General features: G+C 43.3%; 1 protein-coding gene across 2 annotated transcripts in view; it reads right to left on the bottom strand.

Moving 5' to 3' along the window:
* Positions 1-3,414: 3,414 nt before the first annotated feature.
* Positions 3,415-18,528, bottom strand: part of skila (SKI-like proto-oncogene a) — a 32,246-nt gene continuing 17,132 nt past the window's right edge. For both annotated transcript variants that reach the window (XM_031293931.2, XM_036005756.1), the window contains exons 3-8: positions 13,367-13,462; positions 12,541-12,629; positions 10,205-10,347; positions 8,252-8,616; positions 7,274-7,504; positions 3,415-5,564 (exon numbers count right to left, since the gene is read on the bottom strand). In XM_031293931.2, coding sequence (XP_031149791.1) covers positions 5,316-5,564; positions 7,274-7,504; positions 8,252-8,616; positions 10,205-10,347; positions 12,541-12,629; positions 13,367-13,462 — 1,173 coding nt within the window. In that variant the 3' untranslated portion in view covers positions 3,415-5,315. The remainder of the gene's footprint in view (positions 5,565-7,273; positions 7,505-8,251; positions 8,617-10,204; positions 10,348-12,540; positions 12,630-13,366; positions 13,463-18,528) is intronic.

Below are 18,528 nucleotides of genomic sequence, written 5' to 3'. Positions count from 1 at the left end.
AACGAAAATCCGTTGGCCACCAAGTACACGGACCGACCCTGTCTCTGCAGTCATCTCAACCATCGAATACAGCGACAGGAAAATAATACGGCTTTTTTTTTTCCTGTGAAGAAATGTGTCGCGGTGTTGGTGAATTCTTAAAAAAAACAATGCACCACTAAATGTTGCGCTAAAATGCGTTGTAACTCGCGTTACTGAGATTGTAACGAGTATAATATTACCGAAATGTAATTAGTAATGCGTTATATTACTGCGTTACAGCAAAAAGGAATACTGTAATTGCGTTACTTTTGTAACGCGTTACTCCCAACTGATCGTGACCCTCTCTGTCACCACCCTTCACGTCCACGCTGATGACTACGCCCTCCACCTAGTTCAAAGGTTCAAATCCTTGGACAAGTCTACAGTGCTACATGGGCTTTATTCCTGGGTTTTCTGGCTGCGCTCCTCCTGCTACCTGTGGGAATGCCTGCATACCTGGGTCTGAACATTGCCTGGCTCTGCTTCCTCAACAGCCTTCTGATAACAGTCGTTTTATGTGCAGTCTGTCCAGGCTCGCAGCTAGCACAGGGCCTGGCAGCAGTTCCTCCCGACAGCTTCTGTGAGTGGAGATTTAAATTTAGCCTGGCTGCAGAGGACAGAACATGACTGCTCAAAGCAAGTAAGCAAGTAAAAACAGGACTTGTGTTAGAAGAAGTGGAATTACAGTAGCTGCTGAGACTTCAATGTCTTTTCAAAAGAAAGTAATTTGTATTTCTAAAGAAAAGTTGGGTAGCCAAGGTAGCAGCACGAATGGCAATGTGGTTCAGGTCAGTCAGTCCACCACTTTGGCCCAGACCAAAATATCTCAACAACTATTGGATTGCCATGAAGTTTGGTGCTGACATTCAACGTCCTAGGTGAATGAACTCTATTGCATTGACATTTGTGGTTTTGAGTGAAATGTATGAACAACTATTAAACATATCGATTCAAGGATGAATTGTAATAAGTTTGGTGAAAGAAGAATTGTTCCTCTCAAAGACTGATTGAAATTAAATGATTACTCTAAAATAAAAAGTACAATGAAGAATCAATTTGGGAAAAAATGAAATGATGAAATAGTTTCAGCTCTACATGTTACAAATTTAGCCAGGAAATAATACTCACTGTACTGTACTTTAACTTAAATAACATTTTGAATGCAGGACTTTTACTTGTAACAGAGTATTTCCACACCGTGGAATTGCTACTTTTACTTCAGTACAACATTTGAGTACTTCTTCCTAGGGATGGGCAATATTCATATGTCGATATATGAGACGTTATGAGGACAAATATCTTCATCACCAGCAGATAAGAAGGCAAAAGACAACTCTGGTTTGACACTACAGAACTTTACTTGAATTTGATCCAAGTTCATTGTCTATACAGGGTTTATTTACAAGATCTGAAATCAGGGAAGGGCAAAAAACCGAAAACAAACAAACACTAGATACAACTGAGGTATTAGCTAAAAGCATTTACAGGTATGTAATTTACTAGTAAATATCAATGATATACAGTTAGAGATGCAGTGTCTTCTGCTTAAAAAACATCTTTTCATATCACAACATGAGGTAGGAGAACAGTGCCTTGATTCATGCAAGAACAAAAGTCTGATCACACTGTAGTATTGGCAACGTAGTATGCAATGGTCAAACACAGACACTGTGTTTCATGTTTCAGAACAGCATTGAGGGAAAAAAAGGTTCTTTTTTAGCAAAGCCATGAATCTTTTTTTCATCTATAGCAAGATGTGCATAAATTAAAACGTGGTGTTCAGTGATCTGTGTGATCAATCACCAATGCAGCCATACTTCCTACTTCTCCCACACTGGCATAGAAAATTTACTGGCTGAAAATGACACACCAAACGACAAAGCATACCACCTGCAACAGTTCAAAGGTCACCTTGGATTTGCTTACTACCATTCTCCACATAGTCTGGAGGCAATGCGTATGTAAATCCTGTATTCAAATTTGTCCACATGGTGAAGCTCTGCTCATTTCACCTTGTTTTCTTGTCTGTTCACACCTGTAAAAATGTTGTACAAAGCATATCCAAGTTCTCATAACACTGCAAAATGCAAAAGGCCCAGCAAACCGTGTTACAAGGGATTTTTCTCCCCTTACATTTACATTTAGTCCTTTTTATTTCAATATGGTGTACGATTAAAGAAGCTAAACAACGCCCCCTTGTGTATAAAATGCAAATCACATGGGGGGGGGGGGGGGGGGTTGTAATTAAGTCATATTTTTACACATCCAGACAAACATAAATGATCAGAATCGGAAAACATAACCCCACCCACACGCACGCACGCACGCACACACACACACTTTCTTTTCCTCTCTCACCTCACACATCATTCCCAAACCACGTAGGCTACATTTTATGTTCTTCATAATCTGACTTTAACCAACCTTTAAAACAATAATGATATAGAACTTGCACATGTTCAATGTTCATGCATATGAGCATCTCAATAGTTTGTGCGTTATGTGAGGGGAAACATCTTTTTGCTTTTCTTTTTGAACAGATTGATAGATTGGCCCGGTGACACAAAACATAAGGGGCAGCCAAACATGCACAAAAAAATAAATAATTTGCAATTCCCAAAATGCTATTTCTTAAAACAAATGTTTCGTTTTCAATTTATCTCGGGGGGGGGGCTTAAGAAAGAGAAAAAACTCATTACATTACACGTTAAACAGTCTGTAAAGATGAAATCTACAAAAAAAGCATTATTTCAGAAAAGAGGGGAAGTGTGTAACAAAGTATTATTTTCCTATTTTGCCTTTGTCCTGCATCACGTCTCAGTAAACCATGTGTTTCACTCCCCACTCGACAAAAGTCAAGTTCTAATAACTTTTTTTTTTAAAAAGAAAGCAAAAACATCTGAAGCCTTGGTTCTGGTCCAATTTATATAACCTTTAGAATATTTTTCATACAAGAACAGTTAATATATTAATGACTACTGTATTTACAAAGTGAATATAAATCTTTAGTTAATACGTTAAATATTTTCTTTCATAATTTCAATAAAAGGTTTAAATGAAACGGTAGAGTGTACAGTGTGTGTGTATGGGGGGGGGGTTTGATTTCTTGCACCTGCTTTTATAACAATCAACAAACCACAGCTGTACTCTGCCCGGTCTTTAAGGTCTGTTATTGTTGAGGGAAGCTGTGTAAGAAAATCAGCATTGAACAGGATGGACCACAGTGGAATGTCTATCAAATTGCATTTATAGCAGATGCATAAAAAAACTCAGCAGTTTAGCTGAGGCCGATCCTCTTCTCTTTTCACGCACACACACACACACACACACACACACACACACACACACACACACACACACACACACACACACACACACACACACACACACACACACACACACACACACACACACACACACACACACACACACACACACACGGATCTCCTTAGTGGCAATAAAAAGCACTTTCGCCTGGCAACTGACACAATGGAAGTCCTTTCTTCCTCTGGCTGGACGTCTGCTTGCTCTCCTGGGCATCTACAAAACACAGCACATCCCGAGCTGATCTGGCACTGGAGATGGATGGACGGGTATGTATGTGTGAGTGAGTGACAGTTGTTTTGTGGGAGATAACGAGGGAGGGAGGTTATTGAGAACAAGGGAGGGAGTTTATTGAGAGATGGGGGGATCCTGTACAGTCTCACCCGAGGGTGGGCAGAGGCCCACAGACAACAACAGCTGCCCCCATTCTGACAGTACAGAACAAAAAAGGGCTCCCTCTGTACCTCTGGCGTCTAGGCCACCCAGCCTGCCGCAGGGGGAGAGTGCACCAGGCCCCCGAGCGCTCCCCTCAATCCTTGCCTCCCCTCTCTTCCTCTTCCTGCCTGGTGCTGTTTGTTCAGCCAGGCAGAACAACGTGAAGCAGGGGCCGAACCAGAGGCCCAAACAACCCTGGACTAACTGCTTTCACCTGCGACCCACATTCTTAGATGACGCTCTGACAAACAGGGTGGTGGATAAAAACTGCTAACAATGAAGTCAAATGATACAAAAAGAGAAGCCCAGAAAACAGGGACAGACTTAAGCTTTGATCATCTGCTGGGAACGCTGGGGCCATTGTTCTGCCTGAATGCCTAGACTGACACACTCGAGTGTGCGCGGCCATGCAAGGATGTTGCATGTATTATGGTAACACAGTACAGCTACTGCACATGTGAGAGACTCTGCCTTTCTTCTTTCTTAGAAAAGCTACACCGGCTCAGCCAGCCCCCGTGTCCAGACACATTCCTTTCCCAGGGGATTCTGGGGGAGGAGAGCGTGTTAAGTGCATAACACTGCTTGCGAGCGTCTTTATGCCAAGCCAAGAAAAGAGCACAGTGTTTCCTGTCTAGCCTAAAGTGGGTGATAACCACAGTGTTAAGGAGTTTCCCAACAGAGAGCAATGATGGCGCTAGCGTACAGCAGTGGACAGTGGACAGTGTGTGTGTGTGTGTGTGTGTGTGTGTGTGTGTGTGTGTGTGTGTGTGTGGTGAATCAACCGACAGACTGGTCTACAACGGGAGAGTCCAGGTGTTGCCCAGCAGAGTGAAGGGTGAAACTAGTCGGTATGAGGAGCAGCTGGGGTCCAGGCCAGACGATTTGCTAGCTAGCTACCTTGTAGGGGTCATACTAAAAACACTCATTTCAAGTTCAGAGTCACTATTGGCATATTTTCATGAGGTTTTACGACATCTGCAAAAATGTCTTTTTTTTGTACAGTAAAGGTCTTTCTCCTCCATATAGATTTGATGTTTTTAACATGTTATACTTTTCTTTCTGTGTTGTATAAGGAGAGCAAAAATATTGAAATGTCCATGCAGTTTCCTGCAGTCACTGGGCGTTTTGGGCTGGAGCGTTTGGGCTGTACGTACAGAGTGAAGGGGCATGCAACCAGGCACCATTATGTGTCCGAGGACACCGCTGCTGTGCCAGGTAGTAGCATGAAGTGACGTCCGTGACGAGTCGGTGTGTCTGAGCTGAAATCTGAAATCTCAAAGTTATTAGCTCCAGAATCCATAGAGCAAGAAGAGATGAGAGGAGGAGGGTGATAATCTTGGGGGGGGGGGGGAAGTCCCATCTGTGAAGCAGCCGTTTGTTCAGTAAAAACTATAAATTAAATCAAACATACATGCCCAAAAATCTTTAAATACTGTTTAAAGAGAGGAGAGTGGAGCAAAAGAAATTTGTTTGTGTCTGTAGAGTTGGCGGGTGATGGGGAGAGGAATGAGGGAGGCGCCTGAGGGGGGTGGCAGTTACTTTTGGCCAGCCGCTGGGGCCTCTGAGAAGGAGGAGTGCGGGGAGTGGGCATTAGGGGGTCCAGTTGAAGGGGTAAGAGGAGGCGAGGGGCTGCCTCCCACCGTGGCAGACTGGACCATCTGCTGCTTGAGCTGGGTGATTGTGCGCTCCAGCTTTTCCCGCGCCTCACGCTCCCTGCGCAGCTCCTCCTGCAGCTCCTGCCGGTCCATCTCCGCCCGCTCCAGCCTCTGACGTAGCTCCGACAACTGGGAGGAGAAAGACCGAGAGAGAAAGACAGACATTTATTTTATTTATTTTTTTATTGGTTTATTTGATAGGGACCATGCATATTTATGAACATTGTTGTATAAAAACACCATGTAAATATGCCAGAATTAGTAAAAATAACTACTTTTCATCTGCAGTCCCTAGGCAGGTAACATAGGACTAACATAAAGACAGCCAGCAGTCATACAGCACTCATTCACTATACATTAAAAAGGTACACATAATGGTGACATATATATTGACAAAACAAACAAACAAAAATACATGATGACAAAGGAATTATTCATCCACCTCTATACTGCACTCAATTTAACAGTTGAGGTCAACATATGCCTACAGCACTTTAGAAGACATTTAGTCTAACACATTTAACAATAATCTGTCATAAGCCATACTAGACGTATTAAAAGACTTTGTGATGACTAGAAATTATGTGGCGTCAGAGAATTAAGATGTTCAGGGATTCTTTTTAATCTTAGCCCTTCTCTTCCCATCAGAAACTCAAATAAATACAGTAAGACATGTACACAAAACAGACCCTACACACAACATTTAGACAAATAGATAGCAGCTGACACGTAGTTAGCTAGTAGGTACTATCATAACAGACTGTGCAAAGTATAGCAGATAGGCTATCTACTGGAGTCGCACTGTATTTTGTGACACTCAAATGCTGACAAATCCTGATTGGAGAGACCCTAACACTCATTGTTTGTTGCTCTTCTGGTCATCAGTGGTCACATTTTTTTAACCTCAACCGTGTTTACTACAGTCTACTGTTGTGACCAATGTGCTGCTTCCAGCCAAAGAGAGCACAGAGATAAGCGCCCTAATAATAATTATATGTGAACATAAAACAAGAAAAGATTTAGAAGACACTTATTCACTTCTGTGTTTTTACCCAGACTTTGGAAATGTGTGTAAAACTGAGAAATGTCTTCACACAATGTCTAGTTTCAGGCCAGCATTAATCTCATAGCCACACAAACACATGCACACCTCCTTTCCTAAGTAACTGGCAGACATCCTGAGTTTGATGCCAAGGGGAGCGGGGCAACTTCAGTGACAGACAGGTGGGGGATACTGCAGACCGGAGCTCAGGCCAACATAACAGAACTTATCTTAAGAAAGACTATCACAGAAAGACTATGACCACATCTCCGCTCTCAAAGTTTGGTAGAAAAGACTCTCCGCTACCCTAAATATGTGGTTGATGACTATGTGATCTTAAAATTATTATATTTGTATCTGAAAGGCAGATTTAAAAAGATAAAGCTCAAAATATGAGGGAGCTTACTGAGGATGATTCACAGAGTGATGTTTACATTTTATTGTATATCTCACCGTGTTGTCTTAATGTGCAGCATTACAATGCAAGTTGTCAATAACTTTTCAACAGTGTCATTACGGAAATTGTTGCATAATCATGTTAATAAATTGAAAGGAAAGTAAATGAATTGGTCGTAAATGCTTAGAACATGCAAAGAAGTATCAACGTGTAGAGTGCTGCACTGATGCTTCCTTAAGTTTGACTGGTGTCTGGCACGGTAACATCTGAGATAAAAATGGCATATGTTAAGCGATGCAAGCCAATGTGCATATTGTATATGTCACTGTGATTCACTCAGACCGTTTCCAATGCCAAAACCGGTGCTGCGCATGCATGTGTTCCCTTCCAAGTCCATACCTGTGCAGTGTAGTGGGCCTCTTGCTGGAGTTGTGCCCCTGGCTCGCAGGCGCAGGCCTGCTGTCGGAGCTGCTCCAGACGCGTCTCCAGCTCCAGCTGTTCCTGGCGGGCCTGGCTGAGCTGCCGCGCCTGCTCGCTGTGCACCGCCTCCAGCTCGCTGCGCAGCTCCCGCTGTTCGGCGCTCAGCTCCCGTAGCCTCGCCGCCTCGCCCCCGCGCACCGCCTCCAGCTCCTGAAGATACAGAGACTAAGTCAGGGAAATAACAATAATAACGTGATATTTCACTGACCCCTGGAGAGAACGATGCTTTACATTCCAGCCCCTCTACAAGGAGGTCATATGTTTGATACCTCAGTGCCAGTAGAATGCAGGCTTCTACTGACTATAAATCGGTGCATGTGACCTTTAAGACATTCAGTGGGATTATAGATGTAGTCAAGGTCAAAAAAAAAGACCAAAGTGGAAAAATATGGTGTGTATATCTAACTTATATAGGTTTTTGGGGATTTTTTTTAAAGCACAATTTGCTTTTTATTTTGTAACCAATATTTTCTTATGATGAATATATAATTTTACTATACAAATGCAATTCTTTCAAGAATCTAATCGGTGGGTTTAAATACAGGGACGTGAAATAGATGTGAACGTCACTATAATGTAGGTCAACCCTATTTCCATATGTCCAAACTGAAATTAAACTTGAGTGTTTTAATAATGTACATCAGTGAACCATTGTGATTTACATTAACTGGGGTGCTGACTTGTTTGACAAATAGTTGAACCATCTTAAACTAACATTTGGACAGATTAGGCTTTAGGATTTTTTCAGCTCTAGGATGGAGAGATGGAGGGGTCGGTGGAAGGTAAGCATCACCTGCACATCCACATCAAGGACACTTTTAATTAGGCGAGGACAGTTATGGTCTTAGTCACGGGCTCATTTTTCTTGGTCTTTGTTCTTTCCGACCGCCAACTCACCATTTCCAGCTGCAGCTGCTTGTGCAGGGTGGAGTTGAGCTTCTCCTGCTGCCTGCTGTACATCTGCATGATCTCCACAACAATCCTGTCCTTGTCGTCCTCCAGCCCCCCCACCACTACTGCAGCGCTGCTCGTGGCAGAGCCTGTGTCCTTAGCCACCACTTCCGTTACCGGCGATAACAACGACGCAAGAGGAGGAGGAGGGGTGTGGGCGGGAGTGCGGGTGGCTTTCTTGCAGCTCGGGCCGCTTGTCTCCATGGAAACTGCCTGGGCTTGGCATTCCCTCTCAGTGGCCGAGGCAGCAGCGGCACGTCGAGATTTGGCCTCCTCGGCGCCAGCAGCAACGGGAGGCGACGCATGAAGATCTGAGGAGGGAGGAAGAGGAGGATGAAGGAAGAAGTTAAAAAAAAAAAAAAAAGAAAGAGGAGGAGGTGGTTGTAAGACAGAAAGTGCGAGCCGAGCTGGTGCACACTCCCGCCTACGCTTAGTAACACCCTCGCACAACCTCATAAAAGCTCACACCTTTTTCTCAGTGTGAGTGCAAGCACAAGGCAACAGCCAAGGAATCAAACACTCACCTACAAATTGTGTGTGTGTGTGTGTGTGTGTGTGTGTGTGTGTGTGTGTGTGTGTGTGTGTGTTTTCACACTCTTCGCACAGCCTCAGTCACTGAGAAAGAAGAGAGGAATAAAGGGCCTTGTGTGGGAGCTACGCTGCTCTGCGTGGGCTCCTCCTCTGTTTAAACTCTGGCTGGTTCCCTCACTGTGGCCTTTAAAAAGGTGTCCATCATGGGAAAAAGATGAAACAGTCTGTGTCACAGTCTCACACACAAAGACACATGTGCACAGATGCTGCAGTGGGACATGTGTAGGCTAGTAATGATTTTGTGTTTGTATAAGCTCACAGACAGAAAGAAAAGAAGAAATAGTGAAGAGAGTATGAGAACGGTGTGTTGTTTACCAGAATAATGTATTCATACAGTATGTGTTTGACAGTACGTACTCTGTACACAACATGTCTGGCACTGGAGAGGACATCATTCACTGACTCCAGTTGGCTTGCGCATGTGCTTACACACACACCCACATACATGCTCTATACACACACACACACACACACACACACACACACACACACACACACACACACACACACGATAGTAGAAAGCCCACAAATAACAGGAGTGGGTCATTTGGTGGTGGATTAAAAATAAATAAGCAGGAAAGAGACACACAGACCGACTGGGGGAGGAAAGCATTCATTGAAGAGAAAATGAAAAGATAGGAGGAGGGGGGAAAGAAAAAGTCACAGCAGTGAGGGAGGTGGAGATGAAGGGAGCTAGAGAAGAAAGAGACGAGGTTGGAATGCATGGATGGGAGAGGAAGCGCGGGAGCAGACAGAGGACGGACTCAGAAAGGATGTGGAAAAAGCTGCCGGGAAAAAGAGAAGGAGGATGGAGGGAAGAGAGACGGATTGGTTGGAGAAGTAAAAGGGGAGCAGAACGCCTCAGAGATATGAGAGACGGAAACCATTCCCACGATTCTCTCTCTCCCTCTCTCTATTTAAACAGTTTATGTATGTGTGTATATATATATATATATATATATATATATATATATATATATATATATATATATATATATATATATATATAGAACAGCCTTTCGGTTGTTCAAAGGGTTAAATCTAAAGTTAGTGAAGTGGCTTTTAGTTTTTATGGTGCTAGTTTCTGGAATACTTGATGCCAGATTGCATTAGATGTGCTCCAACATTAACACCGTTCAAAAGCAGATAGAAAACATTCCTCCTCCCTTGGAATGAAATGTGTAATATAAATAAAGTCTTGCTTGCTTTGGTTTAGCAAAGTGGTAAAGTGTATATAAATAAATGTCTTTCCATTTGTCAAGTCGTGTCGTCAACTGTGTGTGTATTAATGTGTGTATCATTACTGACCCATGGGTGGCTCGTCGTGGCCCAGCACTCTGCGGCTGTAGTGGTGTTTGAGCAGTGCTCCGAACATCTCGGGGCTCATCTCCGCCTCCCTCCCCAGAGACACGTTGGGAGCCACCATCTTATCATATGTGTACAGGTAGTAACTGGGGGAGAGACAGAGATAAAAAAAAAAATAAGACATTTAAATCACTGAACTGACTTCATATGTACATACATGTTTACTAATGTTAACCCTAACACAAAAATGCTGAACATACAACAGCATTGAAAAGTAATTTCACTTCAATTCAAAGTTTTCATCAATGACACAAAAGGTAAGGTATGCTGCTAATTATTCAATTTCAATTCAATTTGATTTATAGTATCAAATCATAACAAGAATTATCTCGAGACACTTTACAGATAGAGTAGCTAGACCACTCTCTATAATTTACAAAGATCCAACAATTTTGTACACATTGAATCAAGCATCTGTTTTGTCTTTGTTTTTATTGTTGTAGTCTATTCTAGTTCATAATAGTAGCAGGGTCGCCTTTCACATACCTTTCTGTCTTTGCAATAAACTTAAAATGTTAAAGTTATGGACTGCAACGCTAATATACTGTTATACGTGAAGCTACATATACCTGCAATAACTCATGTGGGCCTCTTACCTCTACAGCAATAAAACAGCTGAATCATAGTAACAGAACAAAAGTCATGTAGTGGCTGTTTTAGCCTACAGTAAATGTGCTCTGAGGAGCTGAAAACACAATGTGGAATATGGATACTTCTTATCATGTGTTTAAAGGATCTCAGCCTAAACAGACCTTTCGCTTATCACAAATGTCCAGGTAGTGGGTACAACTGAGAAAGAGATAGTGCCTGGAGAGATGCTCCACTGAGCCAACACTATCTGTCTATTCCTGGCTGCATGGTGGGAAGGAAGAGAGAAGAATAGAAAGAGACAGAGAGATAGAGAAGCAGATGGAGGAGAGGAGGGAAGAGAAGCTCTGAACCCCTCCCCCACCAGCAGTCCCCTCTAGTCAGAGCGGGAGCTGTGAACTAGGTTAAGTATGACAGCTCAGTGGGGCTCTGCCTGAAAAACTACAGCACTACCAACCGAGCCTCGTTTCCTCTCCTCTGGATGGAGACGAAGCTCTGCCTGCTCGCCTGAATGGGAATCTGAAACTCCTTCACATGAAAGATGTGATTGAATAATGTAAGCCTGGCTTGTATTTGACAAGTGTACAGCTAATGGATGCTGGTAGTAACCCAAATACGACGTTAAGTGCTGTGGATGTGTAGAACGACGCTTGGCTGTAGCAGTGCAATTATTAGTAACGCTGCAATGCCAAAGACATGCTCCAAACTGGTCTGCGCAAGTCCTGACTGGTTTGAGAGTGTAGCAGTTATGTGATGCTGGTAGGTGACCAGAACTTTAACCCTGCCAATTTGTCTGGCCTGACGTCTGCGAGCCCCCACAGTCAGTATGTCACGGCAGTCACATGTAGCTATGGCGCCGTAAATCATCTAATTCCATCTAGTTTTTAATCTGGGTTAGATTACTGTGTGAGCTATCAGAGCGCCATATCCCGACACAGGCTGGTGTGCTCTGGGGAGGGATGGAGGGAGTAACAGAGAACCAGAAGAGAGGAAACGAGGGCTTTGGGAAGAAAAGGAAAGGTGGGAGGGAGAGTGGTAACATGTGATGAAGGAGAGAAGACAAGGAGGGAACAGAGCAGAAGAGGGAGCAAAAGACGGAGTGCAGCACCAAATAGGGAACTAAGGAATGGGAATTGTATTTACTGAGAAAGAAACTAAAGTCAAACTGAAACTTAACTTTACTTGGTAATAATTCACTAAAGCAGAAGGGCAAAAAACACCTACAGTATCTGGCACAGAGGTAGCAGGCTTGTAAAGATAAAACCTGGCCAACAGGAATAGCTTCTAGTATTGATAGATGCTTTTTTAAGCAAAGACTACCCCCCCTCCCTCCCCCAAATAAAAATGTACTTTTTAAACAACTAGTGATTTGTTCTCTAGGACACCAATCGACAGAGATTTTTGATAATCAATTAATCGTTTCAGTCAAGCAAAAACGTCAAATATTCTCTGGGTTTAGCTTCTTAAATGTGCAAATTTTCTGCTTCTCTCTATTTTATATCTTTGTAAATTGAATATATTTGGGTTGTGGGCTGCTCAGACTGTGAGAACATGTAATGGCCATTCTCAGTTTTTTAATAATGAATGGAAAAAATAACGTAGATAAATCAATAATGACATATCTATACATTAGTTGCAAACCTAAAATGGTCGATCGGTGGTGTTAAATCAAAGTTAATAAGATGTAGTACCTGGGATGGACCAGGGTGGGGTGTCCTGGCTCCTCCTTGATGTCAGAGAAAAGACGGTTGAACACCAGAGTAGGTTGAGATGTTTTCCCCTGAGAAAAACAAAACAAATACACACACATAAATAACACACAACAACAACACTGTTTGTTAAGCCATTGTGTTATGGTTATAAAAGGCACAGAATGGCATATTCAATCCACATTTATTGATCTTTGCATACAATTTTGCAGCAGAAAAGATGTATTATCACAATGGCAATCCGTTACATGCCCACACACATGCATCCACATGAATACATGGGGAGAAGCAGTAGGAGAAGGGAATGTGCTGCACTGTACATGTTGCTCTTGGAGCTATAATCTAATAAAGCAAATATATGCATGCATACATGTGGATGGGGGATCATCCATCAGGAGAGAGAGAGAGAGAGAGAGAGAGAGAGAGAGAGAGAGAGAGAGAGAGAGAGAGAGAGAGAGAGAGAGAGAGAGAGAGAGAGCATGAATGTTGGAGAAAAAAGATGATCATGATAAAGACCTTCTTCCCTGTGTGTGTGCATGTAAAGTTGATGTGTGTGCTGCACAAAGGGGAGGTGAAGAAGCAAAGCCTTTCAGCCACTGAATGAGTGTATTTCCTGACAGGTCAGGGAGGGGACGCGTGCTGCTATGACTGAGTGAGCAGGGGGTGTGTGTCTGTCAGTCAGGGTGGGGGTGGTGACCCTGAGAGCTGACCTGTCTGTAGAGGAGGGGGAGGGGGAAGAGGGGAAGATGTTGGAGCGGTAGGAGGTGATGGAGGGATGGGTGGATAGGGAGGGGAGCCGGCAACTGACCTTTCTTGCAGGGTCGGCATCGGGCAACTTGCTGCTGGGGGAGCAGAGATCTGCTGAGGGTTTCCTCACCTGGCTCTCCTCTTCCTCCACTGCCTTCTGAAACACACACACAGATAGAGTTGGCGGTTAAAAGAAACAGAAAACACACACACAAGATCAAACACAACAGAAAAAGAGATAGAGTGCAGCATAGATTATATTTGTCAGAATACTATGAAAAAACCTTGTCAGAAGGCGTGGGAACGAGAAGAAGAAAGTGGTGAGAAAAAAAATCCACGGTCACAGAGGGGAAAGATAGAGACAAATGTCATTTAGATGATAGGAAATAGAGACAAATGACATCCAAGAGATGGAAAATGGAGACGAATGGCATTAAAAGCGAGGAATGCACGGGAGCTACGACGAGTCGGCTGTGATACAGTGTCAGGGAAAAAGAAGGCAGCAGGAAAATGGATAAGAGTAGAGACTGAATGAGCCCACTGAGGAAGGCCTATGAATAAAATAAGATGATAGTCAACATGGCCTGTCATTATGTGCCTCTGTGTGTGTGATTCATTGGTATGCATGCAACACGGTTGGAGTCAGCCTTTCTCTCAATGTGAAGACATATTTGTGTGTTGAAGGTTTATGATTCATTGTGTCAGCTTCGTTCCCTCTGAGCCATGTATTTTCGCTATGCGCGTGCGTGTGTGTGTGTGTTTGAGCAAATCCAGGACACGCTCAGTGATGGAGTTGATGCTTATCTGCCACAGACAGGCCTGACATGACACACAGGCTGCAAATAGGCTGTCTGCAGTTCACACGCACGCACGCAACTGCACTACACACAAATGGGAATAATATCGTCTCAACTCAGGAAAAAAAAACTAGTGCATTACATATATTATAGCTATTGTACTGTCTGCAACTACAGTTACAAGTTATCTTTTCTGTTGAAGACAACAAGAAGAAAAAACAACTACTAATAGTCCTAATTTGTGTGTGTGAATTATTGTGTACTGTATGTAGGGGATAGTCCCTTATTTACAAGGGCATGGATGAATGAGCATATGCATGCAAATGTAAAAGGCTGGCGCCCTATGCGTAGCCAGGTGTGTCTGTATAGAAGGGGGCTCGTCCGTTTACAAGCTCTTGTGATTGGCGTTTTTTCCTTCTTTTTTTTTTTTTCTAGAGAAGGCAGCACTGCAGCACTGAAGAAGAGGGAGGGAGTGAAGGGGAGGCAGAGAGAGTGGTATGATGGGACAGGGCAGAGATAGAGAGAAGGGGGGAAAAGAGTGAGGAGATTTGAGAGAAATAACAATAAACCCACTGCAGTGGTGTGGAGGCGAGCTGGGTCATCGCTGGCTTGATTCCCTACAATATGAAGGTGTGTTGATGGCACTCTCTACTACATTCCCCTAATCTTAAACCTGTCACTTCCCCCACTGCACAAGAGTGTGTGCGAGAGAGAGAGAGAGAGAGAGAGAGAGAGAGAGAGAGAGAGAGAGAGAGAGAGAGAGAGAGAGAGAGAAAGAGAGAGAAAGAGAGAGAAAGAGAGAGAGAGAGAGAGACAGCAAGCATGGGGCCAAACTGACATTAACACAGGTCATCCAGAGGTCTTTCATCTGCCTGACCCCGACAGCAAATACTCTGCTGATGAGACAACTGACAGCTCATTAAAAGGTGTGTGTGTGTTCCACTAATGTTTGCCTGTCTCTATTTGTATTTCCAGCTTACCTGACAGTTGACAACTTAACGCCCAACGCCCACCGCGCACACACACACACACACACACTATTCCCGCTGCTCTATTCCTTAATGAATGTGTGCGGTGCAAATGTTTCATTTCAAGACAGCAGTTTTTCTCCCCCCCCACCCTCAGTTGCCCATATCTCTTGTCCCTTCCACCTTTTTCCTCCCAGCCCTGTTTTGTTAACACACACCACACTGCTACTACATAATCTACAATAATGAAGCACCTTCTTATCTGCTTCTGCGACACACAAATACGCAAACAGACATGTACACACACATGCAGCCCCTAACCCCCTATGTCTCCAGCCCTTCAGGCTGAAGCTCGCCTTATGACAATGTGGATTAGCATTCCAAACACTCGCTCAAATGAACTCTGCCCTGTTATTCCTAATCACCAGCAGTCTGCCTGTCGCTGGAGCCACACACACACAGTTCACCCCACCAGTATACAACCAGATGAAACATACTACTCGAGACACACAGCCACGTGAACTTTTACAATGACCCATTTCCAAAGCCTCAGTTTAGCACACATGAAGTTTCTACAGCAGACGCACTAATGAAGCAGAAAGTGTTTTCTCTGTGTCTGTGTAGCCTGAGTGCTGTTCCAACAACAACAAGCACCACTCTACTCCACAGACATCCATGACTGTACATTACCATACACAGTCTCGCTAACGCAGGCGGAGAGAGTAAATGCATTTCAGCGGCTGCCGTGTGTTTCTACTGTGAGCTCCATCTGTGCTTACCACTGCAAAGCACTAACATCTAATTTAAACCAGGAATGCCTGTTGCCTCTATTCTCTTTAGTTGGATATTCCCTGCAAGGGGGCATTTGAAATTGAGGCTGACAATCAGTGTCATTTTAAGTAATTGTTTAAGTTAGAAATGAAATTCTGCTCAGAGCGTTAGACTTCATAATTGGCTGTGCTAGTGAAAGCACCATCATATCATTTATGAAGAGTTGATTTTTGATTGGAGTGAAGGCTTCTAACTTCACAAGTTGACAGATTTCTTCTTCTTTCCCGATATCTTTGCAGCAGAAGACTGCAGAGGATATAAGGATTTTTTGTCAGCTACTGCCAGTCTCTGCTCGAACCCACAGATAACAAGAGGAATCTCGTTTCTACTTGTTTCATATCTAAAGAATATAAACACACACACACAAGTCTGAGGTCATGCTCTCCTCTAGTGCTGCCAAGATTAGTCGACGGCAATTTTTTAGTCAACGTCGTCGTTTTACTATTGACTATTGCCTATTTATTTTTGGTCTCCTGTCTCAAACATCTCGCTGTAATTCACCTCCACACCAGTCTGTGCGCTGTGCGCGCACTGCTGGTTAATCTGCTCTCCTCTTTCTTCCACCTCCACCTCGCCTTCACTGCTTTGATTTGAAAAATGGCAGAGGCGGGTAAAAGAGTGTTCTGTAACTTCACCGTACGAGTTGAGCAGAGGCTGCACAGTTAGACCAGCAGGCAGCAGCGCTGCTGCGCTACACCAGGCCGCCGGATGGTGTTGCTAAGAACTTGCAATGTATAACTATTATCAGACCGGCCCTCGCGGCCTCGAAACACTACCGGCCCACCGGGGAAAGTCCTGACTCCGCCTCTGAATGTAAGTATATGATTATTAATGAAACGGCGAGCAAGTCTGTACTGTTTATTAACTCTTGACAAGTACAATGATGTCTTTGGATGAATATATGGACGAAATAACACTTGATTTTTTTTGATGATTGATTTTTTGAAAGATTAATCATTAGAAAATTAGTCGTTAGTGGCAGCACTACTCTCCTCCCCACTCCAGTCACATGGACACTTCAGATGATTGCCGTCTTCACACACACACACACACAATAAATACCCATGCTGTCTCCATACATAATAAAACACATTCACGGCTCATCCCCTACACACATATGAGTACACTACAGTGATGCATGGATGGAGAAAAATCGGCACTTACTTTTAAAATATTAGAAGAAAAGGAAATACAACCTTCCTAGCATTCCCTAACATTTTGGAGATGCAACTAAAGCTGAAATGATAAGTTGATCAATTGATTAGTTGTGTGTGGCTCACTTTTCATGCAAATATGCTAAATATTTGCTTGTGACAGCTGAGTACTTCCAGCATTTCTCCATCTATATCATCATAGAAGTAAATGGAATATGTTTTGCTTTTGGACTGTTGGTTGAACAAAACAAGACATTTTAGGACATCACCTTAGGCTCTGGAAAATTGTGATAATTATTTTATGATATTTTACAGACAAAAAGATAAACAAAGAAAATAATCTGCAGATTAATTGATGGAAATAATAATTAGTTGCAGGCAGCCCTAAATACAAGTTTATCTCCAGGATCAGTGTACGCCTTTTTTTTAGCTTGTAGCATGAGTTGTTTCTTTAGAGAATATGCTACAGAAATGATAACAATGTAAAACTAACCAAAGGATATAACACACAAACAGAACCGGTCGTAACAAGCCTAATGGCAAATCTTATCTAGGGCACAATAAAAAGTGTGCACGCCTTGGTCTGACCTTTCATCTCAGAGCAGCAGGCGTGTGTGTGTGTGTGTGTGTGTGTGTGTGTGTGTGTGTGTGTGTGTGTGTGTGTGTGTGTGTGTGTGTGTGTGTGTGTGTGTGAATTACTGGAATTGTTGGGTCTTTGTAAATTATAGAGTGTGGTCTAGACCTACTCTATCTGTAAAGTGTCTTGAGGTAACTCCTAATTAAAACTATAAATAAAATTGAATTGAAATTGAAGTGAGTGAGTGAGTGAGTGAGTGAGTGTTAATAAAAATCGATTTAAATCCCTTTTTGTGCCCTAAAACATAAACACTGTTGGGCTTAATTGTCTTCACATCTTTTGAAACCCGGGCATCAGTGGTCGGGTACAAAAACTAAAACAAACCCCAGGCGAACACCACAATGTCGCTCATGGGACCGAAACAGAGGGGTTCACAAAACAGAACTGTGCCACCCATCCTCCCTCTTCCTCCTCCCCCTCTGAGCCATTCATGAGCCTGGCATTCAGGAGGAGGAGGGAGAGAGGGGGGGTGAGGGATGGCAGCAGAGCAGGACGGAGTAATGCAGCTCATTCTCCTTTTTCCTCTCAGGAGGAAGTAAACAGCCTTTATTTGGGTGCCTTTTCATTCGGACTTAGACAGTAAGGGAGGAAAGGAGGAACACGCACATACACAGACAGTCAGGCACGCCCTGTCTGTTTCTAGACCACATCCTGTTCTGCTGCAGTCATCGACTGTGTCAAAGATCAAGCTACAGATACAGTACGTAGATATATATACTTCCTGGCCAAAACCCTGCAACAAGATATTGAAGCATCAAGCCTGCCTAAATGTGTGTCGCAAAAACTAATTTACGGCTTCACTTTTAACTCATCTAACACAACTTTATCCTCAAAGT

Source organism: Sander lucioperca, chromosome 9 (assembly GCF_008315115.2).
Source record: "Sander lucioperca isolate FBNREF2018 chromosome 9, SLUC_FBN_1.2, whole genome shotgun sequence".
Lineage (NCBI taxonomy): Eukaryota > Metazoa > Chordata > Actinopteri > Perciformes > Percidae > Sander > Sander lucioperca.
This window is presented reverse-complemented; position numbering and strand designations above follow the sequence as displayed.